At 35.3% G+C, this 26,754-nt stretch overlaps 2 protein-coding genes across 7 annotated transcripts; one reads left to right on the top strand and one right to left on the bottom strand.

Moving 5' to 3' along the window:
• Window positions 1–353: 353 nt before the first annotated feature.
• On the top strand, window positions 354–5,140 carry LOC109007570 (protein ABIL2-like). 5 transcript variants are annotated; one of them, XM_018987296.2, is made up of 10 exons: window positions 354–884; window positions 1,605–1,736; window positions 1,942–2,024; window positions 2,127–2,277; window positions 3,503–3,602; window positions 3,714–3,806; window positions 3,901–3,943; window positions 4,030–4,115; window positions 4,261–4,403; window positions 4,593–5,140. In XM_018987296.2, exons 1-10 carry the CDS (start codon window positions 735–737, stop codon window positions 4,761–4,763), a joined length of 1,152 nt encoding a protein of 383 aa, XP_018842841.1. In that variant the 5' UTR covers window positions 354–734; the 3' UTR covers window positions 4,764–5,140. The 5 variants fall into 5 exon arrangements, with proteins under 5 accessions (XP_018842841.1, XP_018842842.1, XP_018842844.1 ...); XM_018987297.2 differs by having other exon boundaries at window positions 354–889; window positions 4,027–4,115; XM_018987299.2 differs by having other exon boundaries at window positions 357–648; window positions 4,027–4,115.
• A 12,634-nt stretch (window positions 5,141–17,774) lies between these two features.
• LOC109007568 (putative aminoacrylate hydrolase RutD) lies at window positions 17,775–24,593 on the bottom strand. Of its 2 annotated transcripts, none has more exons than XM_018987293.2 (11): window positions 24,331–24,593; window positions 23,895–24,090; window positions 23,308–23,390; window positions 22,801–22,901; window positions 20,501–20,599; window positions 20,122–20,175; window positions 19,410–19,558; window positions 19,047–19,164; window positions 18,782–18,869; window positions 18,194–18,422; window positions 17,775–18,101 (listed from the first exon to the last, which is right to left on the bottom strand). In XM_018987293.2, exons 1-10 carry the CDS (start codon window positions 24,455–24,457, stop codon window positions 18,211–18,213), a joined length of 1,227 nt encoding a protein of 408 aa, XP_018842838.1. In that variant the 5' UTR covers window positions 24,458–24,593; the 3' UTR covers window positions 17,775–18,101; window positions 18,194–18,210. The 2 variants fall into 2 exon arrangements, with proteins under 2 accessions (XP_018842838.1, XP_018842839.1); XM_018987294.2 differs by having other exon boundaries at window positions 17,777–18,101; window positions 20,501–20,596.
• Between the last annotated feature and the right edge of the window lie 2,161 nt (window positions 24,594–26,754).

Genomic DNA, 26,754 nt, shown 5'->3' with positions numbered 1-26,754 from the left:
TTAGATAGACAATAATAACTATTATAAAATTATTCTGTGTGTATAAGTTTCTCTTGATTAGAATATTTAAATTTAGACAAAAACTTGTGAAAATCTGTCTCCAAATGTGAAACCCTGAAGCTTAAACACCACTAAGGCTAAGATTTTTCTATTAACTAAAAAAAAATACAGCTGGGATTTTCAATGATATTGATGAACTCGAGGGATTAATTAATCCATCATCAATTCCCTCCGCTGTATGTGGGAGACCCAATAAATAGACGAGGGTGTTGCAGTTGCAGAACCAAAACCAAACACTATTTTCTTTTGTTCTTTTCGAATGGTAAATAAACAAACAGACAAAACTGTTTCATATAGCGCAGGGAGGCTCAGCTTAAGCCAGTAGAAACAGTGTTGCCAAGTGAAAAATATAACAAAAACCAGGACCCACGCTAATGGCAATGATTAGTAAACCGAGCTTACAACTGAGACCAGTTTTTGCTTCCAAAAGGGGCGACTTCTTGCTCTCTTAAAAATCGAAATTCTCCGGATTCCCTGCCTGTACCGACGTGCTCACCTTGATGCCTGTCGGCTGTTCCTGTTCACTTTCGCCTCTCCTCTCTCTGCAAGTCTTTGCCTTTTTTGTTCCACATATCCTGTAGCCTACAGGTGAAATTTAAAGTTGTCGTTTTCCTTGGTTTAGTCAAAATCTTATACCAAACCACGTTGTTCACTTCCAAAAGAGTGGCCTATTTATGTACAGCTATGTTTGTTGGACGCCTTCACTACTTGGGTTTCACATTTGGTCCTCAAAGTTCGAATTTTTAAAGCTGGTTTGTGTTTGTAGTTTTGGACTGGAAGTGGGTTTTGTGTTGTTGTCTGGAACTGAGTTTGGTATAACCAACGTAAGGTTAGTCTCTTCGTTTTCGTTGTCATTTCGTTTATTTCTGTTTGGTTTCCGGGAAACTATGGGAAAAGGAAAGGGGATAAAGCCAAGAGAGCAGTCGCTCAGCTCAGTCTAATACATTAACTTTTCAGTTTTGCATCAGAATTTTCTTTTACTTTGCCTCAGTTTTCTCAGCAATTAAAAAATGGGTGTCAAATTATACAGCTTTTGATGCTTTTAAGGATTGGTTGCCCTTTTTCTCTATAAATCTTAATACAATGCGACTACTGGTGGAGATTCAGGCAGAATGGGCTTTTGTCGATGATAAGGAATTTCAGTGTCTAGTTTATTACTCAGGTGATAATCCAGTCTGTGCAGTGGTGTGGCAATGGACCACGGGTTTTGTGCTTTTTGATGATCTTCTATAACCCCAAATACAGCGGAATATTTTATTAAAATAGAGTCATCTGGTATTTTACTGTTGCGAGCTGGACTCTCTCTCTCTCTCTCTCTCTCTCCCATCATACTCTGAGCCACGATTTCTGGTGTTATCATTGATTTTCTTGTGGTTTTATAATTCAAATTGTCCGGATTTTGATACATCTCTGATGTTGAGCTCTTAGAAGAGTTAAAGTTTGGTTCTCAGAATTGGGAATGCTCTGGTGCTTGCTTTTCCCTTTACTTGTAACTATTAGTTTTTCTTTATTTGTCATGAAATCAGTCATCTTGGTTGTTTCAGGAACTCCGAGTTGCAAATTTCTCTATAATGGGGACGATGACTAAATCTTCTACACTGCCCATGCCTCATGAAGCTTCTAACTTTGATGAGGTTTCAATGCATCAGAGCTTGCTTTTCTCTGATAGTCTCAAGGTACTCCAGCTCCTTTTGCACTTTATTGATTGGTAATCAGGCTTGCGAGTTAAGTCCATCTGGTCAAATATAGGATTTTAGGTGCAACCCTTTTGTTTGTTGGGGAAATTGAATTTGCAGCAGTTTGTAAAGCTTGCCATAAATTTAAACTTAATGAAATCAGGCTTGTTGAACTTGTGTTTTATCATATTACGTGGTTATTTAGGATCTGAAAAATCTGAGGACACAGTTGTACTCGGCAGCTGAGTATTTTGAACTATCATACACCAATGATGATCAAAAACAATTGTGAGTTCATATGATTCTCTGCCGGAATTACTAAATGGCCTTTCAGTTCTATTTCTTTTCTTTTTACCATCATGAAAGAAACTAACCTTCCTATATGTGCAGAGTGATAGACACATTAAAAGAGTATGCTATTAAAGCTATTGTGAATACCGTGGACCATTTGGGTTCTGTTACATATAAGGTTAATGATCTTTTGGATGAGAAGGTTGATGAAGTTTCTGGAACAGAGCTCCGTGTGTCTTGCCTTGAGCAGGTGAGCACGGATTGTTTTTTTTTTTTTCCTTTTATAAGTAAGATATCTGTAAAAAGACCCCGTATTAACGTTTGTGGTAGGGATTCTCATCAACGACCATTAATATTAATTTGCCTCGAGTTTATTCTAGAGTTGAGTGAAAATTGATTTTGCTGGGCTTTGGTAAAAGATAAGTAACATTTTATTAAAGGGCGTTCCTGTAAGTTGGCTCTGTCTTATATTGCCTACTTCAGCTAGTACTTGGTAAAAAGAAGATTCTGGAAAAGAGGTAGTTCCTATTTTAGGAAGGTTCATACTTTGTATTTGGCAAAGAGTCATTTCCCTTGGGAGATTTAGGTTCTTTACATTTCTAAAACAATGGAAAGGAATTATTGGTCAAGTGGCCCTTGCACCAAAGTAAAGCGAAGCGATATATTACATAAAAAATACAGCCTGTCTTCATGGATCGATTACTTCTATATGATATTATATTGTTATCATATCATATATTTGGCAATCTGAAACTGAAAGTCCAGCAATCTGGAGATATGAAGACCAATTTATAATGACATTTGATCCAAGGCCAGCACAGACTGGCAAATAAAAATTAGAAAGGGTCATGCTCATACCCTGGTGAGATTGAACATGCATTATAAATTAGAAAGGGTTCTGCTCGTTGTGCTCTGTAAAGATATACCACATAAATGCCTTTCATTTTTTAATTTAAGGCCTTTTCCTGCATACAATGCCAGCCCAACTCTACTGAATGCGGCCATCAAACCTGTTTGCAAATAATCTAACCGATGGCCTTGATTAAATATGTCCGCCAAACCTTTTTTGCTTTTGCTCTGAGCCATTAAAATTTGAAGCTGACCCGGACTACATTGAGTTAAGCATATGACCCATTACCGTCTTATTTTGACAATGTGGCCCTGCTGTTGGTTCTCTTGCCAAAACATTGATAGCAACTCACAGATGTGGGATTTGAGAGGCAGATTATGGATGCTTGTTGCCCAAAAATGTGCCAAGTATAACCTAGTTAGTAGCAATGTTTGTATGCCATTACTGGACATAACTGACTTCATGATTGCCCTATATTAGCATTATTATTACTGGACATAATGAAACTGACAATTGCAAAATACCAAACACTGTTTGTGATACTAGGTAGACTTCGGAGTCTATTGAGAGCAAAAGTTTCACACATTATACTCATTTTCATTGAAACTTTGCTGTGATATGCTAGAGACTAAGGACATGCAAAGAGTATATTGATCACGAGGGCCTTTCTCAACAGTCATTGGTGATAAATACACCTAACTACCACAAGCGGTACATCTTGCCAGGCAAATATATATCTCTCCACTTTTTATTTTATACCTGTCAAATTTTCCTTTGTAATTCTAGAATCCTGGATGAATGGTTTTTATCCTTACCATTCCTTGAATTCATTTTAGTTGGGGAGACAATGCGTGGTGCCAACCGTACGAAATCAAAGTATCAGGGTTGCAGCCTGGATGATGAAGATGACTGGCATCAATTTAGGAATGGTAGTGTGCTTTATCTCCTGTTTGGTTTAAACATATATCATGTGCAGGACTTGTAACATGAACTAATTCTTCCCATCTGATTGATTTTGTGAAGCTGTTCGAGCTACAATTACAGAAACCCCAACATCTACGACCAGGTATGTACTATTGTTATATCTTCTTATGCGTTAAGTTGATAACCATGGTTTGATCATGATAAACTAAGCTATGTTTCATGCAGTAGAGGGCGTTCCCCTTCCCCTTCTCCACGACCATCCCAACGATCTGCAATTTTTTCCTTCACTGCTACCATGCCCAAAAAAGAATTAGGTTTGTATGAATGAAGAATATTGAAATGCGATAAATATGAATCTTGTGATGTTCTTTATTCATCTTTCTTCCCTAAATAAGATCTTTATTTATATGCATACATGTTCTATTGCTATTCTGCTGATGATGTTTTCATAAATATCAGAGAAGAGAACAGTTTCACCATATCGGTTTCCGCTTTTACGTTCTGGATCTTTTTCAAGAAGGCCAATGACCCCAAATTCAGTGCGGCCCACTACTCCAAACTCTAGTACGCCAACCACTCCGAATTCTAATGCAAGACGAAGGGTGAGTACATAAATTACCTACATTAATAGTTAAATCGATTGTAATATGCCATTTTACTCACAGATGTACCTTCCTTTTCAGCTAAGACGACTTTAAAATATACAAGATAAATATTTATATATATATATATATATATATTGCCAATTTTATTCTAAGTCAAAAAGCTGAAATTTGTTATACTTGTGTCAGTACCCTTCAGAGCCTCGAAAATCAGCTTCGATGCGGTTACCTGCAGAAAGAGAGAATTGCAAAGACGTTGAACAATACCCTAGTAAAAGTAAACGTCTCCTGAAAGCATTGCTCAGTCGACGCAAGTCAAAGAAAGATGATACGCTATACACATACTTGGACGAATACTGAAAAATAGAATAAAATGCTCTAAGAAAGAAAGCCATGGGAGCAGGGCTTGAGACCAGAGACTTTGGTTTCAGTTTTGCCCTTTTGTTTGATACTGGTTTGGTACTTTTTCTCCTTCTGAGTGGTAGATTTATACGGTAAAGTATTTTCTCTTGTTTCTTTCCCTCTTTCAATATATTGTATTTTCCTTATGTAACTCTCAAGCAAATCCATTGGTCATATGATGTACCATTCTGAGCTACCTTGTAGTAATGTTATGTAGGACATTTTCTTTCTACTGAATACATATAATGTTGGACACAAACCATATTGTGTTTGAAGTTTGTATATGGCAGATGAACCTTGCTGCATTAAAGACATCCATCAAGATTAGAGACATATGAGACAGGTTAAATTTGCAGTTATAGGTTCCTTCCATAATCACATCACCCCAGTTGCAACAATGCCAAAATCCATTTCATTTTCAGAAAAGGCAACTACCCCCACTTCATATTCATCTAAGATTTGTAACCCAAGAAGGGAACCAACTTAATTTCCTGGAAGCTGTCCTTTACGATGCAACAGCTGAGATATCCATCCCCTTAGCATGACGACAATCTTTGATGCTGGAAAATGGTTGCAACTAAGCATCTTGTATTGGCCTGTAAATCAAATCCTCTAATGTATAAGCGCCTGAACAATGCTTGATGAGATTATAAAGTTGCACTTTAAACAACTAAGTTTTGGCAGTTTGTATCCTCTTCAGTTAACCAATAAAAAATAGGATTTGGCGTAACCAATGGTGCAAATTGTTAAATTTTGATGGGTCATGATGCCAATAACTTTATCAGTTTATATGCATACTGTAAAAATAGCAGCAGTTTGGACATGTAATGTTTAATCTCTCTCTCTCTCACTCATCAAGTTTGCAAAGGGTCATGCTAGAGCCACCGACAGTGGGTCCCAATGATTCCTACCCATGAATGCAAAATGTACTTTTTTTATTTTATGTTTTTTTTTTCAAGTATTTTTTAAATCTCTTTAAACATTTTTTTTAAAAAAAGAAATGTTTTCTCATTATTGTTTTTGCAAATGCAAGACCTTGTTCTTTTAAGCTTTTCTAAAGTTATCTTAACACCTTTTCTCATTATCAAGACATGTAAGGTCTAATTCTTTTGTCGTGTAACTTTCTCGAGCTGTTGTAAAGAAATTTTCAAGGCCTCACCCTCATCTCTACGCCCTTTCCTTTGGATTCTCACCTCTTTTCCCCTCTCTCTTTCTCCAAGCCTTTTATCTCATCTCTTTGTTTTTTGGCTCTTAAATCTACCGCCTTTCGTTTGTCATCGTCATTTCACACATCCTAGCACCATCTTTTTCTTTATTTATTTTTGCCATATGTGAGCCGATTTCGAGAAAGTGTCAAAACCCATCAATCTAAGTTCTAACACACACCCAACATGAAATTAGATGATTAAGATTGAGATATTTCACCTTTTTAATTAAAAGGGTGAAGTTAAGTTGACTCATATATGATAATTCGTACTCATCATGTAAACAAAATTCGACACACCATAATCATATATGGCAATTTTTATCACAACTTGCAAACCAACAAAAAATTAATGGGTTAGGTCTGACAAATCTGATCCTTTTAATCAAATGAGTTGATTCATATATGATCCAAGTCCAACGTAATAATATGAATTGCCGATCCTATTTCAAATTTAGGGGTGTAAAAAAAAAAAACTAGAATATCAGTTAAACCAACCGAACTCGTCTGGTTTGGAACCGATTCGGTCCGGTATTAGTTTCGATGATGAATTGATTCATAACAATTCTTAAATTTTTAAAACTGGTATATTTCAATTCGGTTTCAAAATTTATCCAAAATCAGACTGGTTACACTGCTGAAGCTATCGCATGGTTGCAAACTATCAATTTCTTCAATGACACTCCAAACTATAAAAAGTCTTTTTCTCTTTAAAAAGTCCCAAAAACTAATTTCAACATAATGTTTCCGCTTTCAAATCCATTTTGACCTTTTAGCTACTTTGATAGGTGCAATTGATGTGGCTCGCAAGCAATAAATCTTTTGAGCTATTAATCGAATACCAAATGCAATCTCCTTATGTGATATCACATCCATTTCCCACTATCCTTAAAAATTTTAAATAAGACTATATTAACCTTATTAAATTAAAAAGGAAAAGACTGGTTTTTTTTTTTTTTTTGTTCAATTTTTTATGAAGGGCATTTGTGTCAATCTCTTTTTTTACAAAGGAGTACAATACGATTTTTTGATAGTTTAGTGAGTGACCGTCAAAATTAATAGTTTGAGGTGGTTGCAAAATCAAGTGATACTTTGAAGGGGTTAAGCGTATTTTCCTCTAAGGTAATCATCTTGCTTAGATAAATATATATTTTTTTTAAAAGAAGACGGTACCTCTGAAATTTATTGAAAAAATTCCTTACTTATAGCGGAGAAATACCGTGGAAACAATCAAAACAACTAATACTCCTAGCCAAAACACCAATACAAAGAATAAACCAAATATAAGAGGACTAAAAAAACAATAAGAGCTAAAGCATAGCCCTCAAAAAACTACCAATGAATATAAGGCAAACCCAACCTCTCCAACCGCAAAATTCCCTTCAACTCTTTAGGAAGCAAGTCATAATCTTCAAACAAACCACTACAACCTTCCTCACCACGTCGAGCCAAAAAGTCGGCTACCATGTTGTCTTCCCTAAATTGATGAGAAATAGAAAAATAAATACTAATTGAAACTGTAAGAAACTCTTCCCAAAAATTCCACAAGTACCAAATTGTGCATCGTCGAGCTTTAATCCAATCCACCATAATTTTGGAATCACATTCAATTTCAACATGCAAGAAACCCAATTCTTTACACAGTTTCATCCCCTCCGTCAATGCCCTTAACTCGGCTTCATTGTTGGTGCCGTGGCCAAAATGCTTAGAGAAAGCACCCAAAAAGGTACATCTTGTATAGGGCCCCTCTTCACTAAGTCCTTTCCAGTATATATAAAAAAATAAATCACTTATAATCATTTTCATAGTAAATAACTTATTAAAAATATTTTTTTTATTTTTTATTTAGCAGTAGTAGTATATATTACATGAATACATGATCCTTTCAATGATTTTCTCTTTAATTATTATCCAAGTCAAAGCATTGGTGAAGTTAAGTTGACTCATATATGATTCGTACTCTTGATGTATACAAAATTCGACACACCATAATCAGATATGGCAATTTTTATCACAACTTGCAAACCAACAAAAAATTAATGGAATAGGTTTGACAAATCTGATCCATCTTTTTAATTAAATGCGTTGACTCATATATGATCGAAGTCCAACATAACAATATGAATTGCCAATCCTATTTTAAATTTAGGGATGTAAAAAATAATCAGAAAATCGGTTGAACCAACTGAATTGGTCCAGTTCGTAATCGATCCAGTCTAATACTGATTTTGATGATGAATTGATTCATAACAATTCTTAAATTTTTAAAATCGATCCGGTCTATCGCATCGTTGCAAAATTTCCTACAAACTATCAATTTCTTCAATCACACTCCAAACTATAAAAAGTCTCAAATGTACCTCTAAGGTGTACATTACGGATAGTATAGTGAGTGACCGTCAAAATTAATAGTTTGAGGTTGTTGCAAAATCAAGTGATACTTTGAAGGGGTTAAACGAATTTTCTGCTCAGGTAATTATTTTGCTTATAATCATTTTCGTCGTAAATAATTTATAATTTTTTTTTTTTTTTAGTAATAGTATATATTACATGACTACATGGTCCTTTCAATGATTTTCTCTTTAATTATTATCCAAGTCAAAGCACTGGTTATCTCCAGTACGGATGCTTAGCTTCAGCAAACAATAAAAAAATAAAAATGAAGTTGGGTTATGGATTTTAATGACTTGTTTGCATAATTTTTTTTTTCTTTAATTACTTTGTTTGAAATGGAGAAAAATCTAAAAGGGGTGCACCCTGGTTCCTCTCTTATTGCAAGTGGTTCAAGTCGTTGATTAGATGCATGGCTAGCCTAGCCTACTTCCTTGGGCCAGTGGTTTTGGTGCTACCTTGTTCAAGGGAGACCAGAAATGGGAAAAATATTATATCAAGAATTCTATTTGATTTTCATAATTATTATGATATTTACTTTATTTTATCGCAATGTAATTTTCTTATAAATAGAAATCTATATTTTGCATTCAACAACAATAAAAATGTAAACAAGGAAGAGGAAAAGAGGAGAATATTAGAGATTTTAAAGGTTACATCTTTCTTATTCTCAATCTTTGATTTGATATTATCTTCAATAGTCATAAACAGTACTTGTGTTGATCGTGTTGATTTATGTCTATGGATAATTCTACATTTCCCGCTGCCCATCCTGCTGCTATTGTCCTGCTTGACATGGATGCCCACGTGGCATCCCTTTTAATAATAAAAAAAAATGTAAAACAAATTGAAAAGAGAAATAGCCCGCATGTTTCGGAAATGAAGAAACACAAAACAAAACCCTCCCCTGTTCCATTTCATAACATTCTCGTCGCCTCCTCCTCTGGCACCAGCATCGAGTCGGCGCGGCGAGGTAGCTCTCATCCCAGTCGACAGCCCCTCCCCTCATTTCGGTCGCAGCATAGCCCCTCAAAGAAACGGAGTCCAACGTAGCACCTCAACCACCCCTCCTTCTCTTCCGTCGCCTCCTTCGGCACCGGCACCTGCATCGACTCCGCGCTGTGAGATAGCTCCTCATCCCCCTCGACCTCCCCTCATTTTCGTTGCAGCCCCCGGTGAAGAAATCCGAGTCCCAATCGAAGCACCCTGCTGCCCCTCCTTTCCTAGAAAAGCCTCCTCCGGTACCTGCATCGAGTCCGCGCGACAAAGGAAACCCTCATCCCCCTCGAAAGCCCTCATTTCCGTCGCAGCCCTCCTTTCCATGTGTATTTTTTTTCTGAATTTTTGTTGTTGTTTAGATGGCTTATTTTGGATTTGTTTTGTTGTTGTTTAGATGTCATCATGTTAGATTTTTCTGATGAGCTATTAGCGTAAAAATGACTACTTTTTCTGATTTTGCAAAGCTAATTTGCGTAAAAATGACTGCTTTTTTTTTTTTTTTATGGAAATTAAGATAGTTTTGTCTACTGCAATTCCTGAATCTTCTGTTGCTGCAGTGGAATTGAAATGGTCACACGTTGAGCAATTATTCTTGTGGGATGGATTTGTATGGCTTGGGTTGATAAGTTATGCTTTTATTGGCACATATTCTATATTTTGTGTATATATGCAATTTATTTTGTGTATATATGTAATTTTTTTGGAACATATTCTAATTTGATGAGATGAGTTGCAATTAGCTGAATCTTGATTGTTATATGCTAATTTTTTTATATAATTAGCTCATATGATATTTTGAGATGGTTAAGTTGAATTGAGTTGTGTTGTGAGTGTTGAAGTCATGGTTGAAGTGTATGAATAATAAATCGTCAAATACAATCATCATAGACCAAGATAAGGCCATGAAAATGTGGCATATAATGAAAAAACTTCCTGAAGTTTGGATCACATAATTATTATGGGAAAATCAAGAATACTTTACATAAATGCGTTTATGACTCTTTTAGTGAGCATGAATTCGAGGAATGTTGGCGCGATATGCTCGATACGTATGATCTACATGAGAATGCATGGTTGGTATCACTATATAGTGATCGAAATTTTTGGGTGTCGGCCTACGTTAGAGACACATTTGGGCAGGAATGTCAATTACACAGCGGAGTGAAGGCATGAATGTATTTTTCGATGACTACGTTAATTCTAGAACAACTCTTAAACAATTTGTTGACCAGTACAATTCAACTCTTAGGAGAAAGGTAGAGAATAAAGCAATTGCGAACTTTAATTCATTTAACACATAAATTACTTACATCAGTCGCTATCCTCTTGAGAAGCAATTTCAAAGAGCATATACGATTGCAAAATTCAAGGAAGTACAAGAGGAATTGCGAGGCTTCCTATATTTGACTACCTCATTATTGGGATGTGAGGGTGGTAGAACTACGTTCGTAATTGTCGATGAGGTTCAAGTTGATGATGACCTGTTAAAATGTGCAAACTTCACTGTCATAGTTGATCAAGATCTCCTTGATGTCAAATGCAGTTGTAAGTTGTTTGAGTTTAGAGGCATATTATGCAGGCACGCTCTTCGTATCTTGACTCAGCTAGGCAAACATACAATACCATCAAAATACATTTTAAATCGGTGGAGAAAGGATATGAAGCGAAAATACACTTTTGTGAAAAGTAGTTATGACAACAATAGTATCGATGATGCCCGAAGGTATGATAGGATCTAGAATTGCTTCTATGAACTGTGTTCCAATGCATCAAAGGCCGAGAGCAGCTGTGTGAAATTGATTAGCCAGATAGAACAATTGAAGATACAATACCATGGTATTGCTGATCCAGCTACTTCCATAGGAGACACGATAGTTGATCCAGTTACTTCTATGGGAGGCACGACAGGTAGAGTTCTGAGTGCATTGATAGTTCGGAGTAAGGGAATACCACCGTCTAAGAGAAAAGTGCATCACGTTGAGAAGAGATTTAAAAAATCTAGTACGAGGAGACAATTACCCGTCGACTCAGCTGAGGTTCCTTTTTTTAATGTTGTATATAAAATATTATATTTCTTATAACCATAAATTATTAAATTCATTTCAATGAACAGCGGAGTAGTCACACTCCAGATGACTGCACTGTCAAGCGGCACACAACATGAGGCTTCTCAAACCCAGGATCAACATAGTCAAGTTTGGACACATGCACCAGATTTCTTTGCTACTCCTTCGACTGGTGCAAATTATTCTGGCATTGGAGAGACTACTCCTCCCTCACAGGTAATTCAAAAAACATTAGCATGCAGAAATTATTAACACAGTATATTTAACAATTTTATGCCACTCACAGTGCACGCCTCATCAAGTGTACACAACGAATTTTTTTGGTATTGGACAAATTGCTCCTCCCTCACAGGTAATTCACACTATAGATTATATAATTTTGGATTCAGATTTTTTTTAAAAGTGTGTTATCACTTTTAGCATTTTTTTATGCCCCCCTTAGGACACAACTAATCAAGTATACATAACTGATTTTTTTAGTATTGGACAGATTGTTCCTCCCGTACAGGTTATTCACACTACGGATTATATTATTTTGGTATTATTTTTTTAAAAGTGTGTTACCACTTTTAACATTTTTTTATGGCCCCCGTTAAGACACAACTGATCAAGTATACACTACGGAGGCTTTGAATATCGGACCGAGTGCTCCTATAATGTAGGTAGTCTCTTTCGTGAAATATCATATTTAGTTGTAAGGATTTTTTTCTCCCTTGATAGTAATTATTTTTTGTTCATTTAGGCACAATAGAGAGGATTGAATTTCTCATACCAGGATAATGATCTGAGAAATTAATGATACATTATGCAAATATGGTGATTGGGAGACACCATGCTTCTGGAAAATAGACTAGTTGCTTTTTTATATTTTGTAATGAAGCTACAGTTGTTTGGTTTCTCTATTCCCATTGGTATATTTTTGGAGGGACCAATGGTATATTTTGTATATTTTGAGATGGACCAATGGTAATATTTTATTTGGCTTTCACTGTTGGCAGGTGCTGAGGAACAAAGAATTTAGCAACTAGGAATTTAAAATGATGAGGCTAACTCCTTTTCCTATGAATAAAATTTCGGTATCACCTATAAAAAAATTTGATGAGATCAATTGCTTGATAGACTGGTTGCCATGGAAATCTACCATATCACAATTACATGCTAGTGTGGTGAAATGTATTTTAATCATTTGAGTTGGTAATACTACAGTAAGGTGCAATTGCCATTTGCACCTTTGTTTTGCATACGTATCCTTTAATTCAAAACAACATTGGCCTAGACAATTGCATCTCCTTTGCTAGGGGATTAGCAGCCCAGTGATTAATAGCTACCCTGCTCAAAGGTTGAAACCCATTAATAGCCCAGTGATTCATTTCAGCATCAATTTTCTCTAAAGCAGCAGCTGAAATGCCTTCACCAAAGGAATCAGCTTCACCGACCATCCTCAGGTAGTTCCCTAGTCCAGGCACCAATGCTTGTTTCTGTCAATATATCCTCGAGCCAACCATAAGCATCCATCATCTTTTTGACAACTGAGACGCAAAATGCTTCCAACTATCCAAATGAAGTTTACAATTAAACTTTGTGAGGAGAATCAAAATTATAATTCAGGGTATAAGAAGAAAGAAAAATGTGAATCTTTAATAATAGCACTAAAGCGCACTACCAAGCCTTTTTTATATAAGTAAAAGGGCACTACCAATTCCTCAATTGAATAGCGATTTTATGTCATTTCTATGCATCCATCAAGCATTGTCAACCCATACCAACAATAAAGTTCATTACAAATGATAGAATATTAATAATCAGCAGATGTGGCTTGGGCTTTCGTTGGGTTATTAAAAATGGTAATTAGACAAAATTTCTTCAGTGTAAAGTATATTTAATTGATTAAAAGATACAATGTTCGAAATGCATAAATACCTCTGTAGCATCCAGAGACATGTTTAGTGCATAGTCAACTTCATATGATGAAAGAGATCAAGCATAACTTTTCTATAACAAGATACCACAAAGTATCCCCAGAATAAGCCATCTAATAACAAAATAAATTCAAAAAAAAAACAATACATGCGGAAAGGAAGGGCTGCGACGGAAATGAGGGCTTTCGAGGGGGATGAGGGTTTCCTTTGCCACGCAAACTCGATGCAAGTACCGGAAGAGGCGACGGAGGAGGCTTTTCTGGAAAAGGAGGGGCAACAAGGTGCTTCGGTTGGGACTCAAATTTCTTCATCGGGGTCTGCGACGGAAATGAGGGGAGATCTAGGGGGATGAGGAGCTACCTCGCAGCACAGAGTCGATGCCGATGCCAGTGCCGGAAGAGGCGACGGAAGAGAAGGAGGGGCGGTTAAGGTGCTGCGTTGGACTCCGTTTCTTTGAAGGGCTGCGTTGCGACCGAAATGAGGGGAGGGGCTGTCGACGGGGATGAGAGCTACCTCTCCTCGCCGACTCGATGCCGGTGCCGGAGGAAGAGGCGATGGGAGCATTCTGAAATGGAGCAGGGGAGGGTTTTGTTTTGTGTTTCTTCGTTTCCGAAACATGCGGGCTATTTATCTTTTCAAGTCATTTTACGTTTTTTTTTTTAATATTAAAAGGGATGCCACGTGGGCATCCATGTCAAGCGGGACAATAGTGGCAGGACGGGCAGCGGGGATGTAGAATTATCCTTATGTCTATAGTTTGACGACATAAATATATTGCAGGAAATAAATGAGACACCAAAATTTGATATGGTTTGACATTGTGACCCACATGTGATGAGATTTAGAAGTAATATTTCACTGTAAATATGTAAAATACAAAGCTCTCAAACTTCCATTCGCTCCCTGTTACGATGAGAATGGGAAGAAGATAAACTTGGGAGAAATAAAGAAAGAAAGAAACAAAGTGCTGAATTCCCCTTTATTTTCAAGTTGTTGTTTTATCTCACTTTCTTGGTTTTTGCGCATTTCTTGTTCCGTCAAAACTTTATTAAAGTCTGTATCGTTGTATCTCCAACAATTCAATACGTTAACAAATATTTTGGGCCATGTCATACCCAACAAAATCAATGATGATGTACTTGTTGTCCAACTATAGCAACCAATAAAGCTATAGATGAATCAGTATTTTCGATAACTCGTTCAATTCTTATTCGATTAAATTTAAATCTAATTTAACTCTTAAAACAAAAAACTCGTTTATGAGAGCAGATATTTATTCGATTAATAAATAACACATATCTAACTAAATCCGGCTCGACTCAATTAGGACTCGTTAAGATCCGTTCGTTTATACTCAAGTCAACTTATTAGCTCAATTCGATTAAAACATTGATAAATGTGTATATATACCTACAGACATATATATATAAATATATATATTTATATATATTGGTTAAGAATATAAGCATAGCACCTTTTATAATTAAATATATAGTAATTAATCAGTAAGATTTAATAACTTCATATATTTGTACATAGGAGCCATATATGAAATGTTCTATCATTTTATCTATATGTATTAGTAATTTATGTAGGCATATAATATATGGTTATTATGGATAAATATCAACTAGTTACATGTTAATTATTCATTATTTTTTTACAATTTTCTAATTCAATAAAGGGTTTGCTTGTTAGTTGTAAAAAATCCATTAAATTAATTTTTTTTTTATCTAATTTCTTAATTATGTTAAATTTTATTCAAAAACTAAAAAAATAAACAACTCCGGCTCGGTTTGACTCGAGCTTGTTTTTGGATAGAGCGCAAGTTTGAGTTGAAAGTGTAGCTCCCCGAGCCGAACTCGAACAAAAATTAGATAAAAATCTCAAGCTAAGCTTGAATTTTTTGTAAACAACAAGCATTGTGCCGTTTGAAGAAATTAGCTAGGGTTTTGGAGCAAAAACCTGAGTTGGGTACGGATGTTATTGCAGTACTGGTTTATGCTAGTTTTATGTGAGGGGAGAGGAGAGGAGGGGAGGGGAGGAAGCTGGTTGTTTTATTTTAGGACAGTACAAAATCCCAAGTCTTTACGTGGTTTTTGGTTTCAACAACTTATCTATTCTTATTTAAAAAGAAAATATTATTTATTTTTCTTTTAAGAAAAATATTATAAACCACACTCACATCCGGCTTGTATCCCATTATATTTACGATAAATTATATTTACAGTCTTAGAGTGTGTAAGTCTTGTACACTTCTTTTGAAAAAAGTAGATAAATATAGAATCAACATGATAAAACTAATTTTTTAATTGTGAACTCCATTTTTTTTCAAAGGAAATGGACGAGACTTGTACACCCTAGGACTAGATCTAACATTACTCATAACATAACTTTTTCTTTTTTAGCTATCGTCATTTTCATGACTTTTCATCAAATAAGGGGCCGATAAGTAAAAGATAACAAATAGTTATCTAATCATTTGATGCTACGTCAAGAGATTATGATAAAATAATGGTCAAAACGATGACGAATAATACTTTGTAGAGTAAAGAAGATATATATTTAAGGAGGTTCAAATACAATATCGTCAGCTCGCAAAGTTAGAGTTAAGTCATTAATATGTCTTTTAAGAGAAGATGATATGTGGGAGTTGTTTTCATTTCTCTCTCTCTCATTTCAGCAATGGACAGTTTGCAGATTGAAGCATTACAACCTAATTAAGATCACACAGATCATAAGGTTCAATTCCATTGCTTTGTTGATGGTACGGAGGTTTGTGATGATTAATGAAATGGTAAATGGTTGAAAAGTAGAGCTAATGACCCAAGTTATGAATGAACCATATAATAAAACTGCCCCCTGTAATGTAAGAGCTCTTAGAAAAATAAGAAAGACAAAGTGGCACTGGCCGGGGGGTGACTTGTTTGGCGTGCAATATTGTCCATTGGGCATATTGGTATATTCCCGCAGTATATCTCTCTTAACCAACCCAGAAGATCCTGCACATATTCCTTCTTATAGCTTACCACACTCTATATTTAATTTGCACCACCAACACCATGGGACTCTCTCTCTCTCTCTCTCTCTCAATATCTCTCTGAAGTTTTCTTTCTTGCTTTCGTTTTTTTTGTCTCGAGAAGAAATCTTATGAGCCTCAATGGGATGTTCATCTCTCAGCAACAATTGTCAGGCACGTTCCTCTCTCTCTCTCTCTCTCTCTCTCTCTCTCATGTTTCTGTAACTCTGTTGGAAGAATCTCATGTGGTAGGGTGTTCTTTCCTTACAAGCTGTTTTCTTTAAACCAAAAGTGGGATGATAATAACATTTGTTTTGGGCTTACATTATGAGTCTTTGGTTTCATTCACTTTAACTTGTAAGATATGATTGGATCACCTGAATGAAACATTCTCTGGAAGTGCTTGATGTCTGACTTTATCATTTTGCTGCTGCTCCTCATACAAAACATTGTTGGTGGAGTCTGATTCTAGTGTCGCCATTGGATGGCTAACTTTGATACTTGTATATATTGATTTCTATGGGACATCTGGGAGGAAATAATGATGCTTGTTCGTCTACTTAAGGTCCAATTTCGACATATTTTTAGATAAGCCAATATGGTTGTGGATTTTCTGGCCAAAGAAGGAATGAAAGGAAGGACTATAGATTGAAAAATGCTACTTTGTCCACTCAATTTGCTCCCTCAATTTAACACCTCATGTATTTCAATTTTTTTTTCTTTACTTAATAGTTAAGGAAGTGACTATTAGTGTATTGATATATTTTTTTTATATATATATTTTAAAAATGTTTTAAAATAATAAAAAATATGAATAAAAAAAATTAGAAAAAAAGAAAAAGAAAATTTTGAACTAGCGGTAAGATGGAGCGGTACAGTCGGAGCGGCAGGGTAGCACTGCTCTTATAGATTTTAAGGGAGAAGATCATGTGCAAGAAAAACTTTGGGGTTTAGTTCGATCGGATAAATTAGGATTTCCTTATATTGGAACTTGATGTAAAGTTTTTCTCTGATTCTTTGTATTCATGGTTGTTCCTCCATCTCAGTGAGGATTTTTTTATAATAAGAGGCTTTGACCTCGTCTGTTATTAATATATATATATATATATATATATATATCACAATAGTAATGAACACTTGGTTCTTCTTATAGATAAAGTTGGTTGAAATTTCTGTATTGTTCTTGATAAGCACATTACATTATTTTAATAGGTAGGTAGGTAGGTAGGTAGGTAGGTAGGTAGGTAGGTTGGTCGGTCGGTCAATTTCCATCGACCTGGTCAAAGGCATTTTTATCATGTAGTTACACTTGGTGATGAAGAGATTCTAAAACTGTGATTTATTCTCTATCTTGTGAAAGCAAAAGGATCCAAAACAAAGAGATCAAATAAACATTTTTCCCTCTTTTGAATTGCACTAAAAAAGTAGTGAGTGGAGAGTTCATTGTAGATACAGAGTGATTTGTCATTAAAATATTTTCTAAGTAAACATGAACTGAAGGCACCGGGAGAGGGATCCACATAATACTGGTTGTCCACTCTCCCGCCATTTCTGCCTCCAACTGCTTTGAAAAATTAAGATTTCCGAATATATAGTCCTCACATCTTGTTAAAAATGTCGTTTCAAGAATCCTGTGCATTCATCATCCTGGTTTCCTTGGTAATTGAGGTAATGGAAGGGAGACAAATCAATAAACCCCTGAAAAGAAGGGAAAAGGCTGCTGCTGAGCTTCTCTTGCACATGATTTTAGACAGGAAAAAAGAGATGGGAATTTAAGAGTAGAGAATTACCAGTAAGAAATAAGGGGTCATTGACTATCAGCTATTGCAAGGGAAGGCCCGACTCTAACTGGTTTTAAACTTCTTACAGCCTTTCGTCCGTAGTTGAATACCACAAAAAGGAGACCAAAGAGGTATAACACAAAGAGATGGAGCTTCGATAGCAAATAAAACATGAGAGAGGTATTGCTTTCACCCTCTGTGTTTACTCTGATTAATGCCATCCTTGTACCTATCCACCCTGCCAAAAGAACAACATATATCAACAAAAGATCACAAAAAAGAAGGTAGATTCTCTAGTGGATACGTGATACAGCGATTGTCGCCAATTGGACTTCCCTGTGATCTGGGTAATTACAGTTTTGGTTAGTTCCTTGATTCGTCACAAAATTCCCATCCAGAAATCAATTAAACGAGCCCAATATGGTAAATCATGAAATATTGGGCTAGATTAGAACATAATTATGGGACTAGAGAACCTGGTGGTCTCAGATTACTGACTAATGATTCCTTCTCTACAGCAAAAATTCATGCTGTAATCGGGTCATACGGAGGGAGAGAGAGAGAGAGAGTCTTTTATCTACACTGTATAATACTTACCAGAGGTTTTCTTCGGCAAATTAGTCCAATCATGAGGATTGATCTTCACTTCTGATGCCTTGATCAATTCAAGAAGCGCTTCATTGACCTATAATTTTAGGGGGAAAGTAGATTAGTTGAGATTCCTTTTTCCTTCCAATTACAGAAAAATCAAGTCGTGAAGTAAATGTCCAACCCATTGGTATTAATACTATTTATTACTGAAAAACTATCCAATCTGATGACCTGCTGAATCAAAATCAAACAAATACAGTGAGAAATATACCTCTTCGGTTCTCTCATGGCTCACTAGATGACCTCCATGAAGTTCTATCATTCTAGCAACAGGCTGCATCTTCTCTGCAAGTCTCCTTGCATAATATAGTTGAGCAATTATATCATGCCTACACATTCAAAGAGTATTCTTAAGTGGAGAACATAAATAAATGAGGTCCAAAGTTAGATGTTGTAAATTCTGTCTCATTTAAAGCTTAGAAACTTGATTTTTCAAGGTCATTACATCTCATATAAAAACAGAATATATTATCTTGATACAGAACAGAGTAACAACTATGCTCAAGTGCAATGAGAAAAGGGGCCGAGTAAAGATTTTGTGTGACTAATTTATACAAAGGATATGGCTGCACACCTGCCATGAATAACTGAAACAAGAAATCCAGCAGAACGGATCACTTCAATTTCCGATCGTGTCATTTTGTGTGTCCAGCAAGCATTGACTTGGCCATCAAAACCATTGTTAGACTGCATTCCAGTTGACGATATAGATCTTACATATTCCTGCAGAGATCAGTTGTAGGTCAAGTTAGGGACATCTTAATTTATAAGTCTGAACAATTAGTGAAGAATTGTTTACTACTGAAGAACATTGCTTTCAGCAACTGACGTGACACCAAACCTACCAGGTGCAACCCTATGTTTATTGTCGACACTTCTGTGTGATGTTTGCAACAATGGATAAAGGAAAGTTATCAATAAGCTGCTAGTAAGTTGTTACATACCAAGCTATGTTAGCATTGGTTGGAAACATGATGCTACATGCTTCTGAGTCATCAAATAAAATATGTGCCAAAACAGGAGTGATGATGCCTACAACTAGTTTAGTAGATCAATTATTTTTGCCCTTCTTTAATTCTATTGTCAAGTATCTGTTGTACTGCAATAATGCGTGTCAACAAAAGAGCAAAATTACCATCAACTCATTGCCAACTTATGATAGTAGAAAAAGTGAGTATATCCACTTTCATCTGTTAATAAAATTATTGTACAAAGACTAGTCACCATTAATAATCTTTAACATTTGTTGCTTGATATAATATTGATGAGCTTTTAACATCTCTTACTTGATATAAGATTGTTTTTCTCGTGTTAGGTCCAACATATTCCTCAAGGTATTCCTGCATGTAATGTACAAAGTGAAATTGTAGAAGTTAAATTAGCCACAGAAAGAATGAAATTAAATTTGTAGTTTAGAATAAGTGAATATAAATAAGTGTAAAATTTTTTGCAATGATATCAATATAGTCTTCAACAAATATTAAAAGTTCACCATGTGAAACCAGGGAACTCATAATATGGATAGTTTTACAAAGATGAGAACTACAGCCGGACAAATTCATATTACTTTTACTGACTATTTCATATAAAACATTTTTCTTCACCAGTCAAATATCCAGAATACATTAATAACAAAACTAGGAACAAATATAGAGCATCTTTTACCTTTGAATAGTGGGTGTCCAAGTCAACAGCTGCCCGTTGCTCAGGAGTTTTGGCCCGTAAGAAACGGATTGCAACAGATAATGTTTGTCGATCAAGCTGCTAAAAAAGGGAATAATTAGACCATCCTTCTAAGAATAAGTTCGTAGGCCAAATTGAGTTATTGAAGGTAATAAACTTTATATCTAGATGATGATTTTGCATAATTTATATTTAGATGATGATTTTGCATAATTTATGGCTCCAATGTAGCTTTTGATTAGGATATCCAGCAGATACCTATAACTAGAACATATCATGTGCCCATGTGAATGAAAATGTGCAAAATCTCTACTTGCCTCTACCCTCTTCTAGTCTCTTCCTTTTTATGTATTACATCGCCACTCTCTGTTGTGGCATCGACTAATAAGGAATTGGAGTTGAAAACCATATTTAGAACAAACCAGGCATTTTCAGGTTGCCCCTAATAACCTACAAATGATTAATGCTTTTCCTTATGCGGATCCTATTTCAATGAGAACTTGATGAGTTGATCCACCTACATGTAGTTAGAGTGTTAAAACACACTTGGATTTAATAGATCTAAGGATTACATTTTGCTTTTCATAAGCTTATCAAAAAACAAAATAATTATCTTTTTAGAAAGGTTTTCTAATTTATATAGGCCTGTAAGTCTCTACCAAAGAGATAGCAAGTTTTGCAATTGTGAGTGTTGTTCGCTCGTATCTCTTTATAATGTTTGCAATCTTTCTCTGCTTCCTTATTCTCTCTGTGGTCCTCAACTTTCTACAATACTTTGTTCTCCAGTTATAAAACAGAACTAATTTCTTTATTTGTCTATTAACCAAAAGCCTTATTTCCATAGCCCTGACCTTTCTACACTAAGCCATCTTCACAACACCACAAAAGCTGCTACCCTGATATTCCAGCACTGTAATTCTTTATTTTCTAGCTCCTCTTTTCATCACCAGCTTTTCACCCAAATATGCTGTTTACCAGCAGTCAGGAACATAATCCACCACCTTTCTTCAGTCAGACAGTCCATGGCCTCAGCGATTCCAAGGTTGTCAGTTATGAACCCAGTTAAGGCACAAGATAAAACAATATCTCTAATGAGATATAATTGATAGCATATTTCCAATTAGCTTCAATTATGCAATTAGCCATTTCCTTTTATATTTTCATGGTTGACAAGGAAAATAGTTCCCATTTGGAGAGATCTTTAACATATCAATCAAAGTCTATTATAAATGGTTTCTCTGTATCAAAGCGCTATTTAAGGTCGAATAAAATAATGAAAAAAAATTATTCTCTCAAAGTATTTTCATCTTGTATCAAAATTTGGAGGTCCGGTTCCCTTAAAAGTGCCATTTCCTTACTCTTCTCCTCAACCTATTCAAAAATGGGTTCCAAAACCTCTAATACCACTGGATCCATACCATTGTCCTTTGTCCCTATTCCTATTGATTTACTATAATGCCTTCTGCCCTTTAAAGGTTTCCCTAGCTGAACCCAATACCATGTTACGAGTTCTCAACTTGAGCTGCTTTCTTCTTCTTTTTTTTCTTTTTTAAAGTCCAAAGTCGTGAAGTCCCAGCCCATAAAGTTCGTTGTGAAAAATGGCCAAAGTTAAAATCATTTCGAAAAGTTCAGGATTGATTTCTGCTCCCTCTTGCAGGAGGCTAAATACAACAGTGAAAGGAAGCATCTGCCAAGCCTTGCAAAACCGAGCAGTCTTCCAATCCTGCACCTCCAAGCTCATTTTATCTCCTTCAGCTGACAAGAAGTGATGACACATCTGGTCGACCCGGTATCAAAATACCATGGGTAATTTAAACCCCATTAAGTTTTCTATGATCCTGAAATTGCTTTGGCGTACATAATAAAACATATCTTAGTTCTTCTGGTTCTAAGACAAACTACGACAGTAATGAAACTAAAGTCAACCGTATGCAGTCATACTTGATGCTCAAATCATGTACTTGCAATTCTAGTTCCAGAAATTTCATTGTGAAAAGCCATGATTCTACACCAACATTGGAGTGTGGCCATAAGTAAACATTAAAATTACAAGCTTTGATTTTGTAGAGGATATTTGGAAGAATATCTCCCCAACTAGAGTCATTTAATGCAGTCTTCTAAGATGACTTTAAAAATAATGAGCAAATTAAAGTGAAGGATGACGATAAAAGTTTCAGGAGAAAAAGAAAAGCGCACTAAATGATAGGCATAATATTTATATTCTACAATTCAAAAGGAATTGAAGATAGTCTAACTGAGTGGTGCCAAAAGATATCCAATACCTTGGGAAAACATTCAAAACCTCCACCTGTTACATTAAGTAAAGCCAGCGACAGAACTCTTTCAGGCGCCATTGCTGCTAACTTGCAAGCTATCATAGCTCCTGTTTTCAAAGTACAAAAAAAAAAAAAAACTCAAAACGAATTTGATTAACTATCTATATAAAAGAGTCATTTTCTACGCCCGTGACTTAAGCTTATGTTATACTAGTAAAAAAAGAAAATCTACCTTATGTTACCAGAGCATTAAGAAAATCAACCCTTTGCTCAATTCTCGTAGGTCTTGCTACAAACCATTTAGAGAATTTTTAAGTTGAACTTCAAATGTTCAACAAATCATAAATTACTAAATTTTCATCCAAAGTGGACATTTTTATCTCATGAATTACAGCTAAACCAGCAAGAGTCGTAACCTGATTTATCCTAAATATACTATTCTAATTTGAGGGAGCTTCCTGTATATAAACCTAATCAAAGTCTATACATAGAAACTCAGGGTCATAGGCTCACCCATTGAATGTCCAAAAATATGTGCATTTTTCCAGCCCAAATGATCCAACAAGGCAATTGCGTCCTTTGCCATAAGCTTTGTTCTGCATCCAACAATTACAGGCCATTTTGTTTAAGGAGCTAACATTCACGAAAATAGCTGTTTGGTAACTTAGAAAATAAAATGATAAGAAAAATTATATGATTCAACTGTCTCTCGATTGAATTGATCAAGATGATGGAAAACTAGTAATTTAGTAGGCTCAATCAGATATCTATTACGCGTTAAAACGTAAACTCAATTCAACAAATTTTACCAGAACATTCACACGAACCGAGAGAAACTACTACAATCAATCGTACACGTGGACGTGCACACGCACAATGCAAATGTGGATTCAGAAACCAACCATTAGAAAGAAAAGGATTATGGACCCGAAAATTACACGAACTTGAATCAACAAAATTCAGTACCATTGAGAGCCAAACAAAACTTAGAATTCAAAAAGAAAAGAAAAGAAAATTTCAAACGTGAAGTTCAACAAACCAAGTAAAGAAATAAAATAACTACTGCTTCAAATTATGAAATAGAAACGAAGAAAACTCACGTGTATTCGGACTTTTTGGTAGGTATGGAGCTCCGACCCATTCCACGGTTGTCAAACGCGCATATCTGGATACCACCGCCACTCTCATAGTCATCAGAGTTCCAATCGCCGGTCCTCGTTTCATCATCATTGGGTGTATCGGTCCCCGCCAGACCTTTGATCTGTGGGCCCCAGGAACCGTGAGTCCCCGCTAATCCTGACCATTCATCATTGTAACTATCAACGACCAAGAATATATACATATAATCATTTTATATAAAAGATGGATTAAATTCTGAGCTGAAATGCGATCTCGCCAATCAATCAAATGGGTTGAAACAGGGTGTCACACCAGAAATTCCGACGACCCAGAAAAACTAGACCAAAACCCACTTCAATAATCAAAATACAAACATAAGAAATCCTTAAATAGAAAACAGAATCTGATGGGGGATACCTATGATGAGGAGGACCTTGGTCGGCCCCTGACCGTAAGTTCTGTAAAAGATACTGACTCCATTGTCGCCGGCTTGGAGCTTCGTGTCTTCGCCGCCTTGCTGCATCGAAACCGTGCAAAAAGGCATTGTGACGACAGAGAGATTTGGAGGGGAATAAAATAAAAAAGAGGTTCCGGTTTGGTTTGGTTTGGTTTCGTTGTATATAGTTTTTATGGTAATTCTGTCTCGCAGAGGAGAGAGGCGCGAGAAAGGGATAGAAGGGAGAGGGAGGCACAGGGTGGGTGGGTGAGTGTTTTTAAAGGGTTGGCTGGCGAACACGTGGCGGTTAAAAAAAGGGTCGGTTCGTGCCAACTGGGATGGTCGGCTTCTCCAGTGTGTCAAAGTCAATGACTCAATACCCACCATGCAAGAGGAGGACACCCAGAAGCATATTGTAAGGCAACCTTAATAGTTTATTATAAAAATCAAGATTTGTACTTTATATAAATTTCAATTCATCTCAATTTATTTTATTTTATTATTATAATTTTTTAAAATTTTTACATAAAATATTATGAATAATTTAATTTTTTTAAATTTTTAAATAATAATAATATTAAAAATAATATTCTAATAATATATTATTCAATTCATTTAAAATCATCTTAATTCATATAATCGAGATAAGTAATAATTTTTAATTTTTAAAAATAATTTAAAATCCTTATGTTTTTTTATTTTAGCGGTGTAATTAATGGGGACTTTTGGGGGTCCATCTAGAACCTCATGCTTTTGAATAATTCCTACACTTTCTGTTGAAAGTTTTGACTTTTTTTTTGTAGTAGTAGTAGTTTATTGGTGTCTTGCTGAGATGCCATGGACAGAAATATTGGGTGATTTGAAGGGTATAACAAGTTGATGTTATTTGATTCTTAATGTGAACTATACTTCTTTTTTCTCCTAAAGCTGAATTTGAATCCAACAAAAAGTTACCAAAGTCAAGTTGATATTGCATTATGGGAATAAAGTTCTATGGCCAATATAAAAGTATATTATATACTGAAGGCTCAGGGTAAACAATTTTAATAAAAAAAAAAAAAGGTTAAAAGGGTCAATGGATAAATAAATAAAAGTTGATATTTTTTAAATGTTTGCATCAGAAATATAGATTTCTGATAAGAAGATAAGGTACGTGGTGTATGAGAAATAACATTGTTTGGAAATAAAAAATTCTTATTTTTTATAATATTTCAATAGAGTTTCAATTGAATTCTTGATTAATCTTTTTAAAATATAAATCATATAGTTTGGAGTGCGTTATATTCATGAATCTATTATATTCTAAAGATTAAATGCACGTGAGTCTAATTTTAATCCAAAATAAATCCAAACCTTATCAACAGATAAGAGGGGTTGGGTATTGGTCATGTTGACAGTTGGCTCATCCAAGTGGTCAAGGTCCACTTTGGCAGTTGCACCTTTTTTTTCCGTTGACAGAGCCATCTATTTTGCTTTGTATTCATTATTATACCGTCATCGTTATATATATAAATATTGGATTCTAGAAGGGGAATGGATAGCCTAACATGATGTTTCCTCCTATAGGCTATTATTAGAGAGAAATAAATATAATATCTTCTTAAAAAAATTATTTTTTTAATAATAAACTATTATTTTTTTAAAAAGAATATACGACATTTACGGACTGTATCTATAAAAACTCATTATAATTCTAATATTATGGGTTCAATGTTAAGTATTAAGGAATCTTAATTCATTGTAGTGTTCGTTTAAGAATGTAAAATAAGGTAAATTTGACTTCGAATGGATGTTAATGAGTGAGTAAATACTATAATGTTCGTATTATTTGTTTATTTTTCTTCCACTTTAGAGCTTAGAAGATTTGAATCCTCTTAATTATACGTAGTAGTGTGATAAAGTGTACCAAAAGATGCATATGTTCCATACAAATGGTGTTGCTGGCTCACAACACATCTTGATAAACCGATAGAAATAGGTAGAAGCATAAATCTAAAAATATCAAGCTTTAGAGAAGGAAATTACCAATTCCAACATCACAAAAAATGCACGAGATATTATATTTCAAGATTGGGGGAGACGTGTCAAGAGCTTGATGGCCTGATAGCATATGATCACTCTCCAAATGGAAAACATGAGTTCGAAATCCCCCTCCCCCGTTGTATCAAATAAAAGATTGGGGGAGACGCAAAACTGAGGTTTGAAAATCTTGTATCAAATCCAAGAGAAAGCAAAGGAGATACAAATTGGAGGAAGGTGATGGAGTCGGACTTGTGCTTGCTCTAGGGATTGTTCTGATTTCTTTTTTTTTTTTTTAAATAGAAGATTTCGAACAGAAAATCATAAGTTTGTTTAAATCCAAAATATGGACCCGTGATTTTTCTTTTTCTGTTCACTTGTCTATT

The sequence above is a fragment of the Juglans regia genome, chromosome 16 (assembly GCF_001411555.2).
Source record: "Juglans regia cultivar Chandler chromosome 16, Walnut 2.0, whole genome shotgun sequence".
In the NCBI taxonomy this organism is placed as follows: domain Eukaryota; kingdom Viridiplantae; phylum Streptophyta; class Magnoliopsida; order Fagales; family Juglandaceae; genus Juglans; species Juglans regia.
The sequence above is the reverse complement of the archived record's forward strand: the minus strand, read 5'-3'. Positions and strand labels throughout refer to the sequence as shown.